This window comes from Malurus melanocephalus, unplaced genomic scaffold (genome assembly GCF_030028575.1).
Source record: "Malurus melanocephalus ecotype Western Australia unplaced genomic scaffold, MMel_1.1 scaffold_7, whole genome shotgun sequence".
In the NCBI taxonomy this organism is placed as follows: Eukaryota; Metazoa; Chordata; class Aves; order Passeriformes; family Maluridae; genus Malurus; species Malurus melanocephalus.
In genome coordinates this window covers 630456-647702 of record NW_026623239.1, presented here as the reverse complement: position 1 = coordinate 647702, position 17247 = coordinate 630456, and the positions used below count along the sequence as shown (strand labels likewise).

At 36.3% G+C, this 17247-nt stretch overlaps 1 protein-coding gene across 5 annotated transcripts in view; it reads left to right on the top strand.

The window, feature by feature from the left end:
* The window catches only part of DMXL1 (Dmx like 1), a 74160-nt gene that overhangs the window by 43039 nt on the left and 13874 nt on the right, over positions 1-17247 (top strand). For 3 of the 5 annotated variants that reach the window (XM_057372195.1, XM_057372204.1, XM_057372211.1), the window contains 9 exons: positions 743-819; positions 989-1116; positions 2590-2838; positions 9286-9449; positions 10409-10545; positions 10862-10947; positions 12782-12983; positions 15372-15489; positions 16650-16712. In XM_057372195.1, coding sequence (XP_057228178.1) covers positions 743-819; positions 989-1116; positions 2590-2838; positions 9286-9449; positions 10409-10545; positions 10862-10947; positions 12782-12983; positions 15372-15489; positions 16650-16712 — 1224 coding nt within the window. Of the gene's footprint in view, positions 1-742; positions 820-988; positions 1117-2589; positions 2839-3183; positions 3298-9285; positions 9450-10408; positions 10546-10861; positions 10948-12781; positions 12984-15371; positions 15490-16649; positions 16713-17247 lie in introns of those variants that run through there. The other 2 variants (XM_057372229.1, XM_057372221.1) reach the window with 2 other exon arrangements.

Genomic DNA, 17247 nt, shown 5'->3' with positions numbered 1-17247 from the left:
ATTTTAAAAACAGTTTCTGGAAGATTTCTCCTGTATTTAACCTTTGACTGGAAATAAGTATTTCCTGAAGTTCTGTATGTGTTAGGTCTGCTTTTACTAAGGATTTCTAGAGAACATTAACAAGATTGCTCCGTTCCTAGTTAGCCYTGTTTTGGAGGGAACAAACAAATGAATTATTAAACAAGTTTTGTTTTAAAGGAACCTTTTTGATCAACAGCTTCTGTAGCTTTTTACCTATGTCTTGTGATACATTAGGAAAAAAGTATCAGCTATGTTAAAAGTRTTAGTAGATCAGTGTGATACTGAATGAATTGCGTTTGCGTCCGAGAGCTGCGCRAGAATTGGTCAAAAACTAAACTGCATCATAGTTTTCATTCTGAAATAAGGTCTTTATATTCTGAGTCAGCATACTGTTACTGTTTTAGGATGTAATTACTTAGAACAGTTGTACACAGGCTTAATATGTTGCTGTTTATTAACTGAAAACATTTCAAATAGAGCTGATGTGTGATTGTGGTGGTGTGTTGAGTGGGTTTTCCTGAATCCTTTTCATTGCAAAGAGAACTGATTTATCTGAYACAAAGCCACCTTTTTTTTAAGAATTTATAAATTCATGAGTACTCATACCTTCCATGTTCAATGCTTATTTTACTGTTACAAATCTGTATGTAGACTGAAAGGCTGTGATACCAACCACAGCCCACTTTGGGTGAAAAACATGCTATTATACTTTGTCTTACAGATATATGTAATGCATACCTTAGCAGCATCGCTCTCTGCTTGCATCTACCAATGCCTCTGTGATGGCCACAGCTACAGGTAAAGTCTGTGAAATGTAGTTTTTAGAAAACTGTCTCATTACAGTGATGATAATAGGGCACCAGAAGGCAGTGCTCACACCTGCCTACATCCAGAAAGGGCTATCACTTGAACAGTGGTAAAAATAATTTTWAAAATAAATAYAATTTCCCACTTTTCTGTTTCACAGCTCATTTCAAGCAAATCAGTTCACTGGGACAGTGTATCAGACAGTCCTGTTAACTCAGCGTCATTCTTTAAGAGCAACAAGCTTAGAAGAAACAGTGACTCCCAACACATCMCCTGCTCAGTGGCCAGGTATCTGGAGTTGATTTGTTTCTTTCCTCTGTAGGAAAACTGAGTTATCTGGATCCACTGTAAGAGCATGTAGCTATGCTGTGAACTTTCTAGTAGTATTTGTAGAAGCTGTGTGGTAAAATTGAGTTCTTTGATTAAAATGTGGGTTTTTTTCAGAACCTCTAACTTAGTGCTTCTGATTATTCACTAAGTCAAGTTGGTTTATATTGCTTTCTGTTACTAAAAAATATAACTAGTTAAAATTTTAACTTTCACTAATGCTGGATCTAGTAAAGAGCACCTAAACAGGAAGTAAGGTAAAGTCACGTCCTGTGCTCTATTTGCTCCTCCTGGAGCACCAGTATTTTGCTTCCTTACTCCTCTGAAGGACTGGGAAAGCTGTCCTAGTTTGTGCTCCAATTTAGAATTATTTTACCTTATGGACAACTTTTGAACTAACTTGAAACTATTAAATATGAGACATTTTAAATGAATTATTTTTTCTATAGCGCTAAAACTCATGTCAGATTTCAGGTACTACTTAAAGTATACTGAGATCTATCCTGGTGAAGCACGCAGTAGGARCCACATTAGAGGCAGTGTTAGCAATGTAATATATCTACGTATGAGCTTCTGTTTACAGCACTAACTTTAATGTAGGCGTAACCAAGAAATATGCTTATTGTGAGATTGGTTTTTTAAATGAGAAAATTTGCCTTTAAATCTTTTTGGAGAGTCTTAAGCAGTCTTTGCGTGATGTTGTGCCATTTTTAATTTTCTGCCAAACATTGTCCCTGAATCTACAGATTTTGGAGAGAAACTTGTTTGTCATCTGTTTTCTTTTCATTTAATTAGTCACACAGTTAAATTTCTGATTAATGGGGCAAGGAATTGTTTGCAGWTGTTCTTGTGAGTAACATCTCCTTAAGCTGATTTCTCTATTTTTTGATAGATTCACAYGCTGTATGTGCAAGTTTGAGAGCATGACGAAAAGCAGAATTCTTTGGCCACCACTATGTGCATTTTCACTTGTGTGCACAGTGTCACAGTTGAAGCCACCTGTGAGACTACAACCTTTCTGTGAACATAAAACCACTAGAAAATGCTTAGTACTTGGGTGAAAGAACACTTGCCAGACAAAGTGTAGTGCAAGTTGATGCCCATGATTTTTGACTGGTTTTACCTCTGTAAAGGGAGATAATAGATTTTAAACTTACAGGCTTATACTGTACTTCCAATAATTTAAAAAAGTGTTGCACATTTCTTTAAACTTTAGTCCAAACCATGAAGCTGAACAACTAATGAATTGTTAAAAACGAAGAGCACATYTCTTTCTCCTGGAGTTTCCAATTTTGTCTAGAACTTGGAATTTTTCTACACTGGAAACTATAAATAACATAGGTTGCCAGACCAAATACCCCATCATAATCTGAAATATGTTCATGCACTCATATATATGCTTTCTTAAAGAATGTATTTATTTTATACGAACAGGAATGACGGCTCTAATACGTCTCTTGAATTCTGCTGGTGAGGAGGCCCAGCCAGGTCTCACGGTTCTACTTTGTGAAATTCTAACTGCAGTCTATCTCAGTCTGTTCATCCATGGCCTTGCAACACATTCTAGCAATGAGTTGTATAGAATTATGGCTCATCCACTTAACAACAAAATGTGGTCTGCTATCTTTGGAGGAGGTGCTCATACACCCAGCAGAGGACAGCAGCAATTAAAGACAAAAACTGGTAAGTTCTCTTGTTATACCCATATTTGTCTTCTGAGTTTTTTAAGAAAATTATGTGACTGCTGGAAGCTTAATTATTTTAAGTTGTTAATGTTCAGTAAGAAAAAACAAGGATCTGAAATTAATGGTGTAGATACTGTGTAGAAGAGAATAGTGAAGCAGAGGGGAACGCTATTGAAATGAGGTTTCCAAGTAGCACAGCTGTTGATGTGAGGTAGTTAAGATGATCTTAGAGTTTTCTGGTACTACAGCCTAGATTTTATGTTTATTTTAAAGCTTTCCAGTTCTCTCATAACTGGAATATATTCCCATTTTACAAATACAGTATGTTTTCTCTCTTTGACAGGTAGGCACTTCCCAATGCCTAGCCCACATCAGGTAGTAGTGTTCTCCATGGAATGCGTGGGGTTTTCCAAATCCCTTACTTCCTTCAGTACTCATAGTCCTACCAAATCTTCAGGCAAGATACTAGATTTAGTACTAGGCCTCTACATGCAGTTTGCTATGTGTGGGGTTTTTTTTTGCATATGCAGAAAGACGGAAAAACTTCTGTTTGCAAGCCATGACATCAAAATTTAAAGTAAAATTTTGTAATTAAAATAGCACATTAATGGGCCTTTTTTAAAAACCAAATCATCAGTGCTGTTGTATTCTTACTACTCTTCATTTCAAATCAATATTGAATATAAAATTATTTTGACCATGGTTTGAAAAGATCAGAAGTGTTTCATATCTTTGTTGGGAAGCTGCTTGTTTTGCTTTTTGACTGTAAGCATTTTTATGCATGTGTATTTCTAAGTGTTCATTCCAGACATTACCAATGAAAGGTGTCTTGTTGATACTCAAATTYAATATTCTAAGAATCCTTTAGGAAGCAAACAACCTTGAAGTTTTAAATTCAGGTAATAATAAATTATTCTCAGGTCCAGAACAAATTCCTATAATACTTTTATTTTTGGTACAGTTGTGTGCTTTCTAATTTAGCTGGACTTCTCTAAAACCAAGAACAAAAACGCCACAATTATGTAAATTTTTTGAAGGAAGATTTTAAAATTAAATTTACTTGCACTGAGATGACTTTCTAAATAACATCTGTATAAAGAGAGATAAAGCATAACTTCATCTATTTTTTAAAAACCCTTTTATTATTGAAATTAGATGTATGTTACATATCAAAATGTCTTACCATGCTTTTAAGGAAATGCAAATGCGGTCATTTAAATATCTTCATCAGACTTCTAGAAAAGTGTTTCAGAGTAGAGATCTTTAATCAAAAGCAAGCTCTTGTTCTAGATCTGATCAGCTTTCTCTTGTATTGAATAAATATTTCTTTTTATCACTTTGGTAAGGTAAATATGTTTGCTGTTACAGAATTGTCAGAAGCCATATCTGGCTTTTGATGGCAGTTCTGCTAACTAGGTGTTGCTAACTATATTCTAAGCCTTGTTGATGATGCTGCTACCACTGGTTTAAAATTAAAAGTATTTTTACTAAGAAGTGTATTCTGAATATAGTTTTTCTTAAAAAGGAATGCTGGCTGGCTGATCGGGTTTAATAAAACTTGCTGGGAAAATCCAGAAGCTCCAACTGAAACTTGAAGGGAGTAAGAAGCATTTTAAAATACTAATTTTTAGGGATAATCAGTGAGAAAGGGGCCTAGAGAGGTTTTGGAGTTTCTGTCTTTGGAGTTACTAAAAAGCTTGAACAAACTAGGCCATCAATTAAGTCAACTGTGTGYTGAGTGTGGGGTTGGACCAGGTGTCTTTCAAATTATACAGTTCTGGCATTCAGTGAGTTATTATTTGTTTTTATATGTGTTTATGTAAAGCAAATTTGGGGGGAAAGTATTTGTCCAAAATTCTTTCACATTAAAAAAAATGTGGAGGAAGAAAGAAAAAAGCCCAGACTTCCAGTGAAGCAGAGGATGAGGATTAAARTTGGCTATATTTTTGTGCCTTTATTGTTTCTGACACCCAGAAAAAGCTACTGAGAAATAACTGGAATGCTTGTTCCAGTCAACTATGCCCTGTTCTTCCATAATATTATTATATATTCTTTATCTATAGCTTACTATTTTGCTACACATAACTCGGCTCTTTTGTGTTTACTTGTAGATTTTTTGTGAAATATTTCCACTCGCAAATGGAGATTAAAAGCTAAAAATTCTTAACACTAGTAATTCTAATAATATAAGACTGTGCATGTGTTCTCCTCCTTGCCTCCCCTCCAATCCTTTAGTATATATCTGAATGTGGATGTCGATCTCCAAGTTTGAAACTTATTTTAAGGGATCATAACATATGTATGTGATGGCCAATAAAGTTATCTTATGTCTCCTTCTGCTCTTTGCTTTCATGGACTTGAGCATGTAGTAGCTRTGAATATAAAATTTCACTTAAATAAATATGATCTTTCTCTTAGAGTCAAACTGTAAAAGAGGAACCAAAATCCAGGATCTGGTAATCTTATAAATTTCTGAACTGTATTAGGAATTAATTTTTATGAAAAACTTGTTTTTGCCTCTGTCATGTAAAGATCAGACTAAGCATAGCAGTCTGAATGCGTTTTAGAGCACTATACTCTTCAGCCATGTTTCTTGTTTTTGCAGTTGCAGCAAGTGATTTTGGCAAGCAGGACTAGCACATGATGTTTTGTTTTACAAGAGGCAATTATCATCTGAAAAAGAACTTTATTGAATATAGTAGATTTTTTCAGAATAATTTTTATCATATTTCTCTTGAAAACTACCATAGAAAACCCTTTTATAATTTAAGTCTATATCGAGATGGTAAATTCTCTGTCATACAGAAGGTTCTTAATGAAGAATTTGGTCTTTGGTTTAACAGTTAGAAATCCATAGTTTCATTTAATATATTCAGCTTTCCATGCTACAAGAGCAAATGGAGGCAAGTTGAAAAGGATTTGCCTTTTAGCTCTCACTGGGAAGGTAGAAGGAAGGTAACGGGAGTTTTGATTATCTTTGCATGTCTTAGAAACTGGCAGAAATTGAAGGATTTTCCTTGTCTGAAATAGTCTAATATTCTTCAGAAATAATGTAATTTTTACATTTTTCTTATAAGTAAAATGGCAGCAAAAAGAAATACTTCAAAAAAAAAAAAAACATGTAAAAGAGTTTTAATTAGAAATATGTGAGCAATTTGAAAGTGCATGTAATTGGTAATTTGAAATCCCAAATGACAGAGTCAGAACTTTAATGAATTTTTTAATGTATYTGATTTTTTCAGAATGTTTAAAAATAAATCTGTATTAATAGTGTGTATTTCAAACCGCTTAGATGGTTGTACTTTCATTTGCCTGAAATACCAAATTTTTTCCAATGGCTAGCCTGCAGTATTTTTTTAAAATAAAAGGAATGATCCAACAGAAACGAATTAAGTACTTTCTTAAAGTAAAACACCTGCTTTTTTAATTCTGCTTTGAAAAACAACCTGCAGACATATTCTTGCTCATTATTGTGTCGTGCAACACTTGCTCCTTATTTCATGGCTAATTAATTTCTTTTTTTAAGCAGTTGCTAAAAATTAGCTAAGAATTCATAGTGATGCATGTGCATGCTTTTTTCTTACCTGATAAGCTTTAAATAATGAAATGAAAATGCATTGTACTGCAGTTACTCTGACTTTTAGAGCAGGTAAGTGGATTTCAAATACTATCCCTAACAAAAAATAAGTATTTTGCAGTATATACTGCAACACATAGTGTTATGATATCCCTGTTTCAAGATGAAAGATATCTTCATCTTTATTAAATTTGACATATACATTATTTTGTAGGTGTCATGGTTTAACCTCAGCCAGCAGCCAAGCCCCAGGCAGCTGCTCACTCATTCCTCCACCAGCAGTACCAGGTAGAAAATGGGAAGGGTAAAAGAGAAAGCTCGTGGGTTGAGATAAAGGCAGTTTAATAGCAAAAGCAATAGCTGTGCATGCAGACAAAGCAAAACTAGGAATTAATTCAGTGCTTCCTATGGCAGGCATGTGTTCAGCCATCTCCAGGAGAGCAGAGCCCCATCAGACGTGACAGTGACTTGGGAAGACACAAACGCTATCACTCCAAATGTCTTCCCTCTTCCTCCTTCTTTCCCCCACTTTATCTACTGACTGTTATGTCACATGGTCTGGAATATCCCTTTGGCCAGCTGATGTCACCTGTCCAGCTGTGTCTCCTCCCAACCTCCTGTGCACCCCCAACTCCCTCATCAGCATGGAAGTACAAAAAGCAGAAAAGGCCTTGGCTCTGTGTGAGCTCTGCTCAGCAATAACAAAAACATCTCTGTACTGTCAACTCTCTGTTCAGCACAAATCCAAAACACAGCCCCGCAACAGCCACTTGTGAAGCGAACTAGCTCTACCCCACCCAAAAGCAGCACAGTAGTTCAGCTGCTAGTGATGATAATGTTCATGCGTGGTCAAAAATATTTCTGAATCTTGGAATAACATGTTTATTCCTGGTCCAAAAATGTGAAAAAGAAATAGTGACAGAATTCCATTAACTAGTGTGAGTAGAGAGAATTCGTCCATTTGAAAAAAACAGATAAAAATTGTGAGGTATAAAAACCCTGGAAGGGTTTTTTATAAAACCATGTATTTAAATCTTACATATCTTAGAGTGACAAACCTTTACAGTTGGCTCAGTTTGTGTTGTGAGCAAATAAGCCTTACATGTGGAAATAACTTCATAAATTTACCACTGTTTTTAGTTCAGAGTGTTAGACCTTCTGTTTTCAAATAATTGAAATACCCATAAGAGTTTTGAAGGGCATGCATCTGTGAAGACTCAGAAAGTCTCGTGTGGATAAAACATTAAAAAAAATAAGGTTGTAGGAAATACTTCTTTGTGGTAGTTCACTCCAGGAATGCATAGGTATGTTGTCTCTTTTTTTTGCCATCTGCAGCATTATTAACAGGAGAAAGTAATTTTGGAAGCTTCAATGGTAGTTAGTTTTGTGGGCCACTTGGTAGCAGAAGGGAATAGGGAAGTTAAAACAATAAAAAACCCATTTGCATTTGTGTCGTTTGTGTTAGCTCAGCCTTGCAACCGGTCTGGTCCAATATGCTGATGCTTGAACTCAGTGCTAGGGGTATCTGTTCCTCTGGGGAGCTCTGGAAGCCTACAAAAATTGTTCTCTTGGCTGCTACTTTTTACTGCTGTTAGGTTGTCAGACAACCCATACGCTCTGCTTAGGAAAACTGACACAGTTTAAGTAGGTGTTGGAAGTTTTGTGGACTCTGAAAGAGAGTTCAAAAAATCAATTTCCTTTTTGTCTTCATATTTTGGCTTTTTTTTACCTTACTCTTGAACCTACTCTTTTGTTTCACTGAAGAAACTGATCTTGGTACATTACATGTATCTGTTCGAAAATAAAATGAAAAATCTAAAAAAAAAACCCCAACCAAACAACAACAAACCCTCAAACTTTTACAACAACCCTCATCTTTTACAATCAAGTAGGAAATTGATTCAAGTTCATTTTTTCTGCTATGAAAGATGGCCAACATGTTGAATCAAATCCCTAAATAGAATTTTTTTTCTCCCTTGCCCCTTTCTCTTCAGATGTATTCTGGAGAGTCAAAACACTTCACTGCTCAGGGACAGTGACAATCAGTATCATTCCTCCTCTACTAATAGAAAAGCTGTAGTTGAATATGATTCACCTAACAAGATGCAGATTTATTTCAGGGTAGAGATGTGTTATTTCTGAAATAACAGATGTGAGCTGTGTTATTTCTTAAAGCTTGGATAAGCTATTTCCTTGACTGCTGTAATAATCAGGAATGTAAGTCAAATCTTCCATTGACGGTCTGAAAAAAAGTCAGTGTTGGGGCAAGTGAGGGGACTTCTCTATTCCTAGGTTTTAGGATGTTACTACAAATAATTAGTCCTTCCCTGCTTAATAAGGTATACATTCGATTGTGTTCGTTAAAATGTGGATTTTTATATTTGCTGGAGAAATATATTGTCAGGACATACAGTTTTAGCAGAATGTACCATTTATAAAAAGTACAGATCACCACTAGAAGGAGACATGGAGTAGGAATGGTAGGTTTATATATTTGCAATATATATTACCAAAAACAAGACACCTGGCTTGTATTAAAAGCAAGCATAATCAGTTTTCAGTTTTAGTTTTACAAGATTGTTACTTGAATAATAATACTTGTCACCTTTGTAAGAAGAGAGCTAATGCAGTTATGGGTATGTTACCTATGCAGGGAGTTTTCACGTTCTGGAGTTCTAGTTACTTACTAGTTTTATGTACTTGAGGATAACATTCTCTGTGTGTAATTGTTACAGAAATATCAAGGTAAAATTTTGAAAACTTGTGATGATAATTTCTTTACTTTTTATTAGGAATCCCTTTATTAAAAGCTATAGGAGGCAGAGCAGATGGTTTAAAACAACATACTGCATTTTTTTTCTCCCATAGATGATGGAGAGAAACAGCAAAAACATTACAGACTTGCATCAACAACATCTCCAAAAGAGAGTTCTCAGTTGCCTGCATTGCCATTGGTAGACCAACACTCTCCATTTTACAAAGAAAGATTTATCCCTCCTGAGCTTAGCATCTGGGATTATTTCATTGCAAAGGTAATTTTTTGCTATTTTGACAATTATGTGTCTTCTGTCACTTCTGGATTGGTAGCTTTTCTCTTCTTAGTCATTCTTCTAGATATTGATGTGATATAATCTTTGTATTTTTATTGCTCATGTTTAGCTTTCCCTAAAATGCTGATTGTACTTGATTTTTAAGTGTCTTTCTTAAAAACTTTTGTTACACAATGGTTATGATAATAACTCAGATAATGCTTATGAACAAATGGTATTGGTTTTTATCATTTCAGAGTACAAATGGGTAGATTATTACAGGTCAGCTATTTAGGAGAACAATGAACTGTACAAAGCATTTTATCAGCTCTTTTAATTGGGTGAAATGCATGCGCATACTTACTGGAAGTTACGTTGCCTTGTTAGGTCTGTTGTGGCAGATCTTTGCAGAAATTTACATAATTGTGTGGAGTTGTATGCACATTATTATATCAAATATTATCTACATAAGCAAAATTAWTTATGTAAGCCTACTTTAGGAGCAAGGACAAAAAGGAAATTGCAAATACTGAATAGCACAGTGAGGCACTGATAGTGGGTTGATCATAAATATTGAACGCTGTAGGGAGAGGACAGGATCTCTCTGAGCTCTTGGAAGAACTGAAGAAAATACACCCTGGTGGTTTTGGCTTCTCTCTAAAAAAACATGTATCCCTTATCTAGTTTGATGTATCTGGCATGAGAATAAAATAAGAACTGGACAATGATTACTCTTTGCATATTCAGTATTAGAATTTTCAGTAGTGTAAAAATTAGTTAAGCATGTAGTGCTTATGGACAAGTACCCTTTTTATGCAGTACAAACTCCAGATCTTACTAAATTGAGTAAGATATGCTATTTTTATAAAAAGCATTAAGCATTATGATTCAGTTTTTTAAAAGGTTATTTAAAATGAGATGTTGGATGGAAGATACTTACGGAATATTTTTTAAATTTTTAGCCATTTCTTCCATCGCAAAGTAGAGTGGAATATGATTCAGAAGAGAGTCAGGAAAGTGATGAAGATGAAGACATTGATGGGGATATGTTTGCATCAAATTCACATAATCAAGAGCATTCTAATTCAAATTCTTACAGGTAAATAACTCTTCAGAATACAAGGTAGTCTGCAATGTCTGGACTTGCATTTCTGTTATTTTTGAGATAATATACCATTTGTTTGATATTTCATGGCAGTGCATTATCTAGTAGTTAATTTTTCAGAGTAACTGTTTTATTCATATTATTAGTATGGGGTATAGTGACTTTGGAATTTGAAGTACCTATAATGTTCAAAAGTATGGTTTGTAGTTTTCAGTAGTTTATAATGAGAAACTCTAAATCCTAATATAGAATAAGTAAGAAAAAAATTACTTTCCTATTAGTAAATGACTTACTAGTGCTTTCTTGTTAGTTGGTCACTGATGAGATTGGCAATGGTTCAGCTGGTACTTCACAATTTGAAGATTTTCTACCCTTTGGCTGGACATGATCTTTCAGGTAATAAGCAGCAGAGTTGTCTCTTCATACCTAATTAAGACATTTAAAATCCGTAATTTGTTGAATAATATGCGTAAATTGTAGCTTTTTTTTTAATTCAAAAGTTCTTAGTTTTTCAGTGATGTGGGAATAAATGTTCTGATACTGCTTAGCATACAGGTATGTTTATGAAATAACATTGTGGGTGGATAAGATGAATGGGTGAGAAAGAATGCACAGTAGTTAGCAGACGTCACTGTGTTCTTATGTTTTCTTTGCTTATTAGTCAGGTAAGAACATTTGCAGTATTTATTTCCTGGTGGAAACAGTGTAATGTTTGTAATTAAAGTAACATCATTCCTACTCCTTGTTTCATGGAATCATGGAATGGTTTGGGTTTGGAAGGGAACTTTAAAGATCACCTAGGTCCAGCCCTACATCGTGGGCAGGGACATCTTTCATTAGATGGTGTTGCTCAAGCCTTACCTGACATGACTGTCCACATATAGGGCATCCACAACTTCTCTGGCAACCAGTTCCAGTGTCTCACAACCCTCGTCATAAAAAATAGCTTCCTTTTTTCCAATCTAAATCTACCTGCGTGGTGTGAAATCATTACTCCTTGCCCTATCACTGCAGGTCTTGGTAAAAAGTCTGTGTCTTTCCTCTAAGTGCCCTTTAAATATTGAAAGGCTGCTATATTGTGTCCCTGGAGTCTTCTCCAGTCCAGGCTGAACAACCCCRACACTCTCATCCTGTGTGCATAGGAGAGGTGTTTCAACTGTCTGACCTGTATTTGTGGCCCTTCTTTCAATCCCCTCCACAGGTCTTTGTCATTCCTATCCTGGGGGGCCCCATAGCTTGATATGCATCCCCAGATGGAGATGAACAAATTAGAGGTGCCAAATTCCCTCCTTCACCCTACAGGCCACCCTTCTTTTGATGCAGCCCAGGATTCAGTGGGCCTTCTGGGCTGCGAGCTAGGTCATGCCCAGTTTTTCATCCAGTGGTATCCCTAAGTCTTCTTCCCAGGGCTAATCTCCATCTATCCATCACTCRGTTTTCACTGGTTGCTCTGATGGAGGTGCACTAGTTCTTGTTGAAACTTGTGACAGTCACATAGGGTCACATGGGCCCAGGCCTGCCAAGGTCCCTGTTGGTGGCATCCCTTCCCTCCAGTGCATCAACTGCACCTCTCATCTTGGTGTTCTCTGCCAGGTGGCTACAGGTGCCCTCACTGCCACTGTCAGTGTCATTACCAGAGCTGTGGAACAGTACCAATCCCAGAATGTATTCCTGATACTGTTCCTGCCACTCGTTACTCACCTCCATTTGGGCATCAAACCATTGAGTGTAACTCTTGAGTTGAGGTCATTCAGTACCTTGGCTGTCAAATAGTGCATCCTTTTCACTCCACTTGAGAGGTAAAGATGTTGTGTGGCCTTACAAAAGTTAAAAGTAGAGGACATTGGTTGCTCTTCCCTGTGCTGTTAGTCTACAACAAAATGCCACCAGATTAGCTGGGCACAATACGCCCATTATGAAGGTGTGTCAGCTTTCTCTTATCACCTGCCTGTCATTCATATGCCTTGACAGCTTCAAGGAGGATCTGTTTCATGATGATCTGTTCCATGATATAATTCCTGTTAGCATTGGAGAAATCTGTTCCTTTTTTAGCAATAATAGCACAAAACAGTTCATCTTTTTATACCTGTGAATATCAAGTTGAGGTTTGACTAAAGCTTACTTGTGGAGATACTCAAAATAAGCTTCAGTGTTCATCTGCTGGAGTTGTCTTTGTTAAGGTTATAATGAAAAGGAGAGGGTTTTTATTATTGTTTACTTGTTTTTCTAGAGCTTCCAGTTAGCTCCCCGATATGCCATGCAGTTTTGAAAACGTTACAGCGCTGGGAGCAAGTTCTTCTCAGACGTCTTGAGCTATATGGAGGTCCACCTCAGCAGTTTATTTCAGTTCATGCTTCTGAAGATGCCCTTGCTGCTGGTCCTGCACTGCTGCGCCACAAAACTTTACTTGAGCCTACAAACACTCCTTTCAGGTGAGTCTTTTACTTAAGCATAATAAATGGATTTTGAGTGTCACTGGAAAAAGTGTGCTTGACAATAAAACAAAGAATAAAAAATTTGCCTTGAGAGATAAATATGGATCAGTGACACTGAATTAAATAATTGACCCACTTTTAAAGATAATTAAATTACCTTACATTCTTAGCAATATTGYTACCTAAATTCAGAGGAGAAATACCTATTATATATAGGATTTGCATAGTTGGGACTTAACATAATTGCATATTCAGCCAGAAAAGTATGCTCAGTCTCTTAAAGTGTCATTTTTAAAATAGATTTCTGCCTTCTTAATTTTGTTATCACTTATGGATTTCAGAATCAACAGAAAGCCTGTCTTTTTAAAATATTTCATCATGGTCACACTTTCAGTAACTTGAATTGATTAAAAGGGACCAGCTTRATAGGTATCTGTATCTGACATTACTTTTAAATTACTATTTAAAGCAGTTCAGAGTTTGTATTTTGGCTTGTTGTAGGCAGCTGTGTTGGCATTTATAATTTTTGCTTGAGTGTAGCATTTCTGGTACACTCATAATGAATTCTGATCTGATTCTACAGTCCTTCCAATTTTGTTACTGAAAAATCATGGATGTTTCAGAGAAGTTACACAGCTGATGATGTGTTCCTAGCAGGAAGTACTAGTCATTCATAGTCCGTGTGAAAGGATCACTCATTAGAACTAAACTGAATTGATTCATGTCGTAAAGGATTACTGGTCTAATAAATAATCTGCATTCTATTCCTACCATTGTGTAATCTCTTAATTGGGGCCATTGAGAAAAATTGAGATTTTTCTCACTTATCCCAAGATAGAAGAAGAAGATGCTACGCATTCTTTTCCTTCTTCCTTTTACACCTCCTATGTCGTGGGTTTAACACCTTGGAATTTCGTTTCCCGGCCAATGCACCAGAAATGTCRTGGTTTGAACTGTGCCCACGACGTTCCCTCCTTCCCCCCCCCACCGAAGAGGGAGAAGGGAGAGCGAAAACCCAATTAACACGAAAATTTATGGCTTTGAGATAAACATAATTGGAAGAAAGATACCTATGTACTCCACAAAGAGTCAGACAGGCTGCATAACTTAAGTTGCAAGATAGATTTATTACTACACACTACTAAGAATGGCACTGGGTGAAAAAACAAAGATAGGGATATTTACAAAGAGAAGAAAAATAAAATGGACATTTTAAGACACCTGTTACACTTTCCCAGGGACCCATCTCTTCTTCCAAGTCCCCCCATCTCCACCCCTCCCATGTTGTCCCTCACACACAGAGGGGCAGGAGAATGAAAGTCTAACACAGATCAAAACACTCAGCTGTTGTCCAAACATTGTAGGATACAACATTCTTACAGCTCCAGCTGTGGGATGTGTCCTTTCCTGAGAAACAGTCAGTGTAAAACTGCTAATAGCAGAAAGGAACTTCTTTACCTCGCAGGAGAAAAGAAAAGAAATGTCCTTCAAAAGCCCATGTTGTTTTTTCAGCGACGTGAGTCCGATTATCACAAACCTCCTGGCAGAACACAAAACACAGCTTCTTCTACATCAAAACTTCGTGGGGGGAGCAAACCTCTTCTCTATTTCTTGGCTTCATAATCRAAAACAGTCCGATCCTCAAAAGGCCAGGGTTTTTTCTCTCACAGCAAGGTCGCTTTACTTCTCTATACAGGTCTCTCTCTCAATATGATGGAAAAAGTCCTTTTCAAGAACAACTTATCTCCTCCAGCTTGTCCGAGAACCACAGCAAGGGCACAGCTTCTCCTTACTGTTCTGTGATCTTGAGGTGTCTCCATTTTTCTTCTTACATCTCCTCACCCTCCTGCTCTGTTTCTTTCCAGTGCAAGATACTAAAACTACATGCTATCAATTAACCTAAACATGGCGGCCGCATCTATCTTGTTATGAATTCTTTCTTAAATACTACAAAATACGTCATCACAGAGGTGTAACTATCCTGTGTAATTGGCCCAGGCCTGATGGTCAGCCTGTCCATCAACCTCAGAACCAATGATGGGTTGGCTCTGAAACACAGGAGGGGGGCAGGCCTCCCTTTGCTGGAGAAGAAGAAGAAGGAGACACCCCTAGGACTTCTCACAGCAGCCATCTTTGTGGTTTCTTGATCCCCATCCCCCACCACCAAAAACTGGACCAAGCAAAACCATGACATCCTATCACAAGTAGTTTTTTCAGAGAGAGGGTATTAATGTGTATGCTTCCAGATATGTTTTGTGTATTGTCTATAGTTCTGTAGTTTTGCTTCAGCATTTCTTCTGTCTGTTGTTTGATTAACATATGAAATGTTCCACTCTTTCATATGTATGAGCATGATGTAAATATTTATTCGACTTTGTTCTGTAGATCTAGCAGCCAGGTTGCATTGTCTGTGAAGAGGCTGTGGCAATACTTGGTCAAACAGGAAGAAGTCCAGGAAACTTTTATCAGGAATATTTTTACAAAGAAGCGATGCCTAAATGAGGTTCGTATGGTATATAAAATGCAGAAACATTGCAGGCCAATCTATGAACCTAAAGTTATTTGGCAGGCATGTTTCTGTTTCTGTTGCATGAACGGTTAATGACTTACTGCAGATTTGGAATCATAGCTATTTCATACAAAAATACTTGTCCCTTGTTTCATAGAATACATACATAATCAGACTTTGACTGTTAAAATGACAGTGGTTGCTACAGTCAGTCTCTTCTTTATTATTAGTATAAAAGGTAGCTCAAAAGAATGACAAAATTGAACATTTCAGGGATTGAAACCATGGCTTCCTGTTACAATATGATTCAATTTTTATAAGTGATCATTCAGCAGTAACAGTTTCTCTCCCTGATTATTTGTACCAGTGTCTAGCTGGATGCCAGTTCCAGATGCAGTTTAATGTTTTTAAATTAGTTTTTGGTTTTTTTCTCCCTCTTTAGTTGGCCCTTTTTTTTCTTGCTTCCCCTTTCTCCTAATTATGAAAGATTTGCTGATATTATAGAAAAACTGTGGAGTAGCAGAAATGGAGGAGAAAGAAGCAGATGTGAACAAATTAAATAGGCTGGAGAAAGAATATTCATGACTAGTAAAGCCATGGCAGCAGAGAGTTCAGCATGACCTAACCTTTGTCCTGTCACAAATAGAATATAAGCTTGTTTGATTAATGTGCAGTTAAAAGTAAAATTATATCTTTTTGGCCTTTAAAGGTGCATCATTTCTGATCATATCTTATGTTAACGCAGCTATGTCGCTGTGCTGTATGGATAGGTATTTTGGTAAATTTTCTGTGTTCTTTCTATGTTTAAGATAGGCTCATTTACAGCCTTACACAGCATAGGTGTGTTGGCTTAATTTTCTATCTTGTTGCTGATAAAATATCTGTGTAGATAGCTTATTTTTCAATATATTTTACTTTTGGGAGGGACAAGGTGCTGTTACAATACAGAATAGGTAAATCAGTGTATTCTGCACTAAAGACAGAGTTTAGAATTTTTTGATTATTCTTACTATGTAAAATACGTGCATGGGTGTGCAAACATGAGGTTGTGTTTCTGTTTTCCTGTGTTGGGGTAAGCAAGGATTTCCTTGATACCTTGTGCATTATGTCTTATTTTTATGCTTTGTTCTGTGGTTGTTCTTTTCKTGGTGAAGTCATTAGAGGAGCACAATGAAACTATGAAAAATTCTGTGGCGGAGGAGCCCATCATCAATAAGGTACATAGTAGTAATCCTCAAATTTATTAGACTGTATATCATTATGAATTTTGTTTCTAGATGGTGCTGATTTCCTTAAAATCTTTGCTCACATAGCAAACTTAAAAATTAAAAAACACAAGGGTTTGAGTTAAACTTGTTTTAGATTTTATCTGAAATGTAATTATCTTAGCTGGATTAAGCAACCAGGTACAAACATACAAGTTTGTACAAAACATAATCAAGTTCTGCAGCTTGGCCAAGTGAAGACCTGAAGCTGAGATTTACCCAGGTGACAAAAATTCAATAGTAGTATGGTACACAGTGCATAGAGACGCTTTGATTGGTATGAGATGGCTGTAATAGTTGCTTATAAATGAAGGTGACTAACTGCAGTTAGAGCCATTTGTTAGCATGATACTAGTTTGCTACTGAGAACTTTCACTGAGCCTTATTTTAAAGTTGGAGATAAATCAACCAATGTTAGCAACTGTATTGAAAGATTCGTATGATGTACTAAAAAGGTATAGTACTATGTCTAGAAATTCAAACAAAT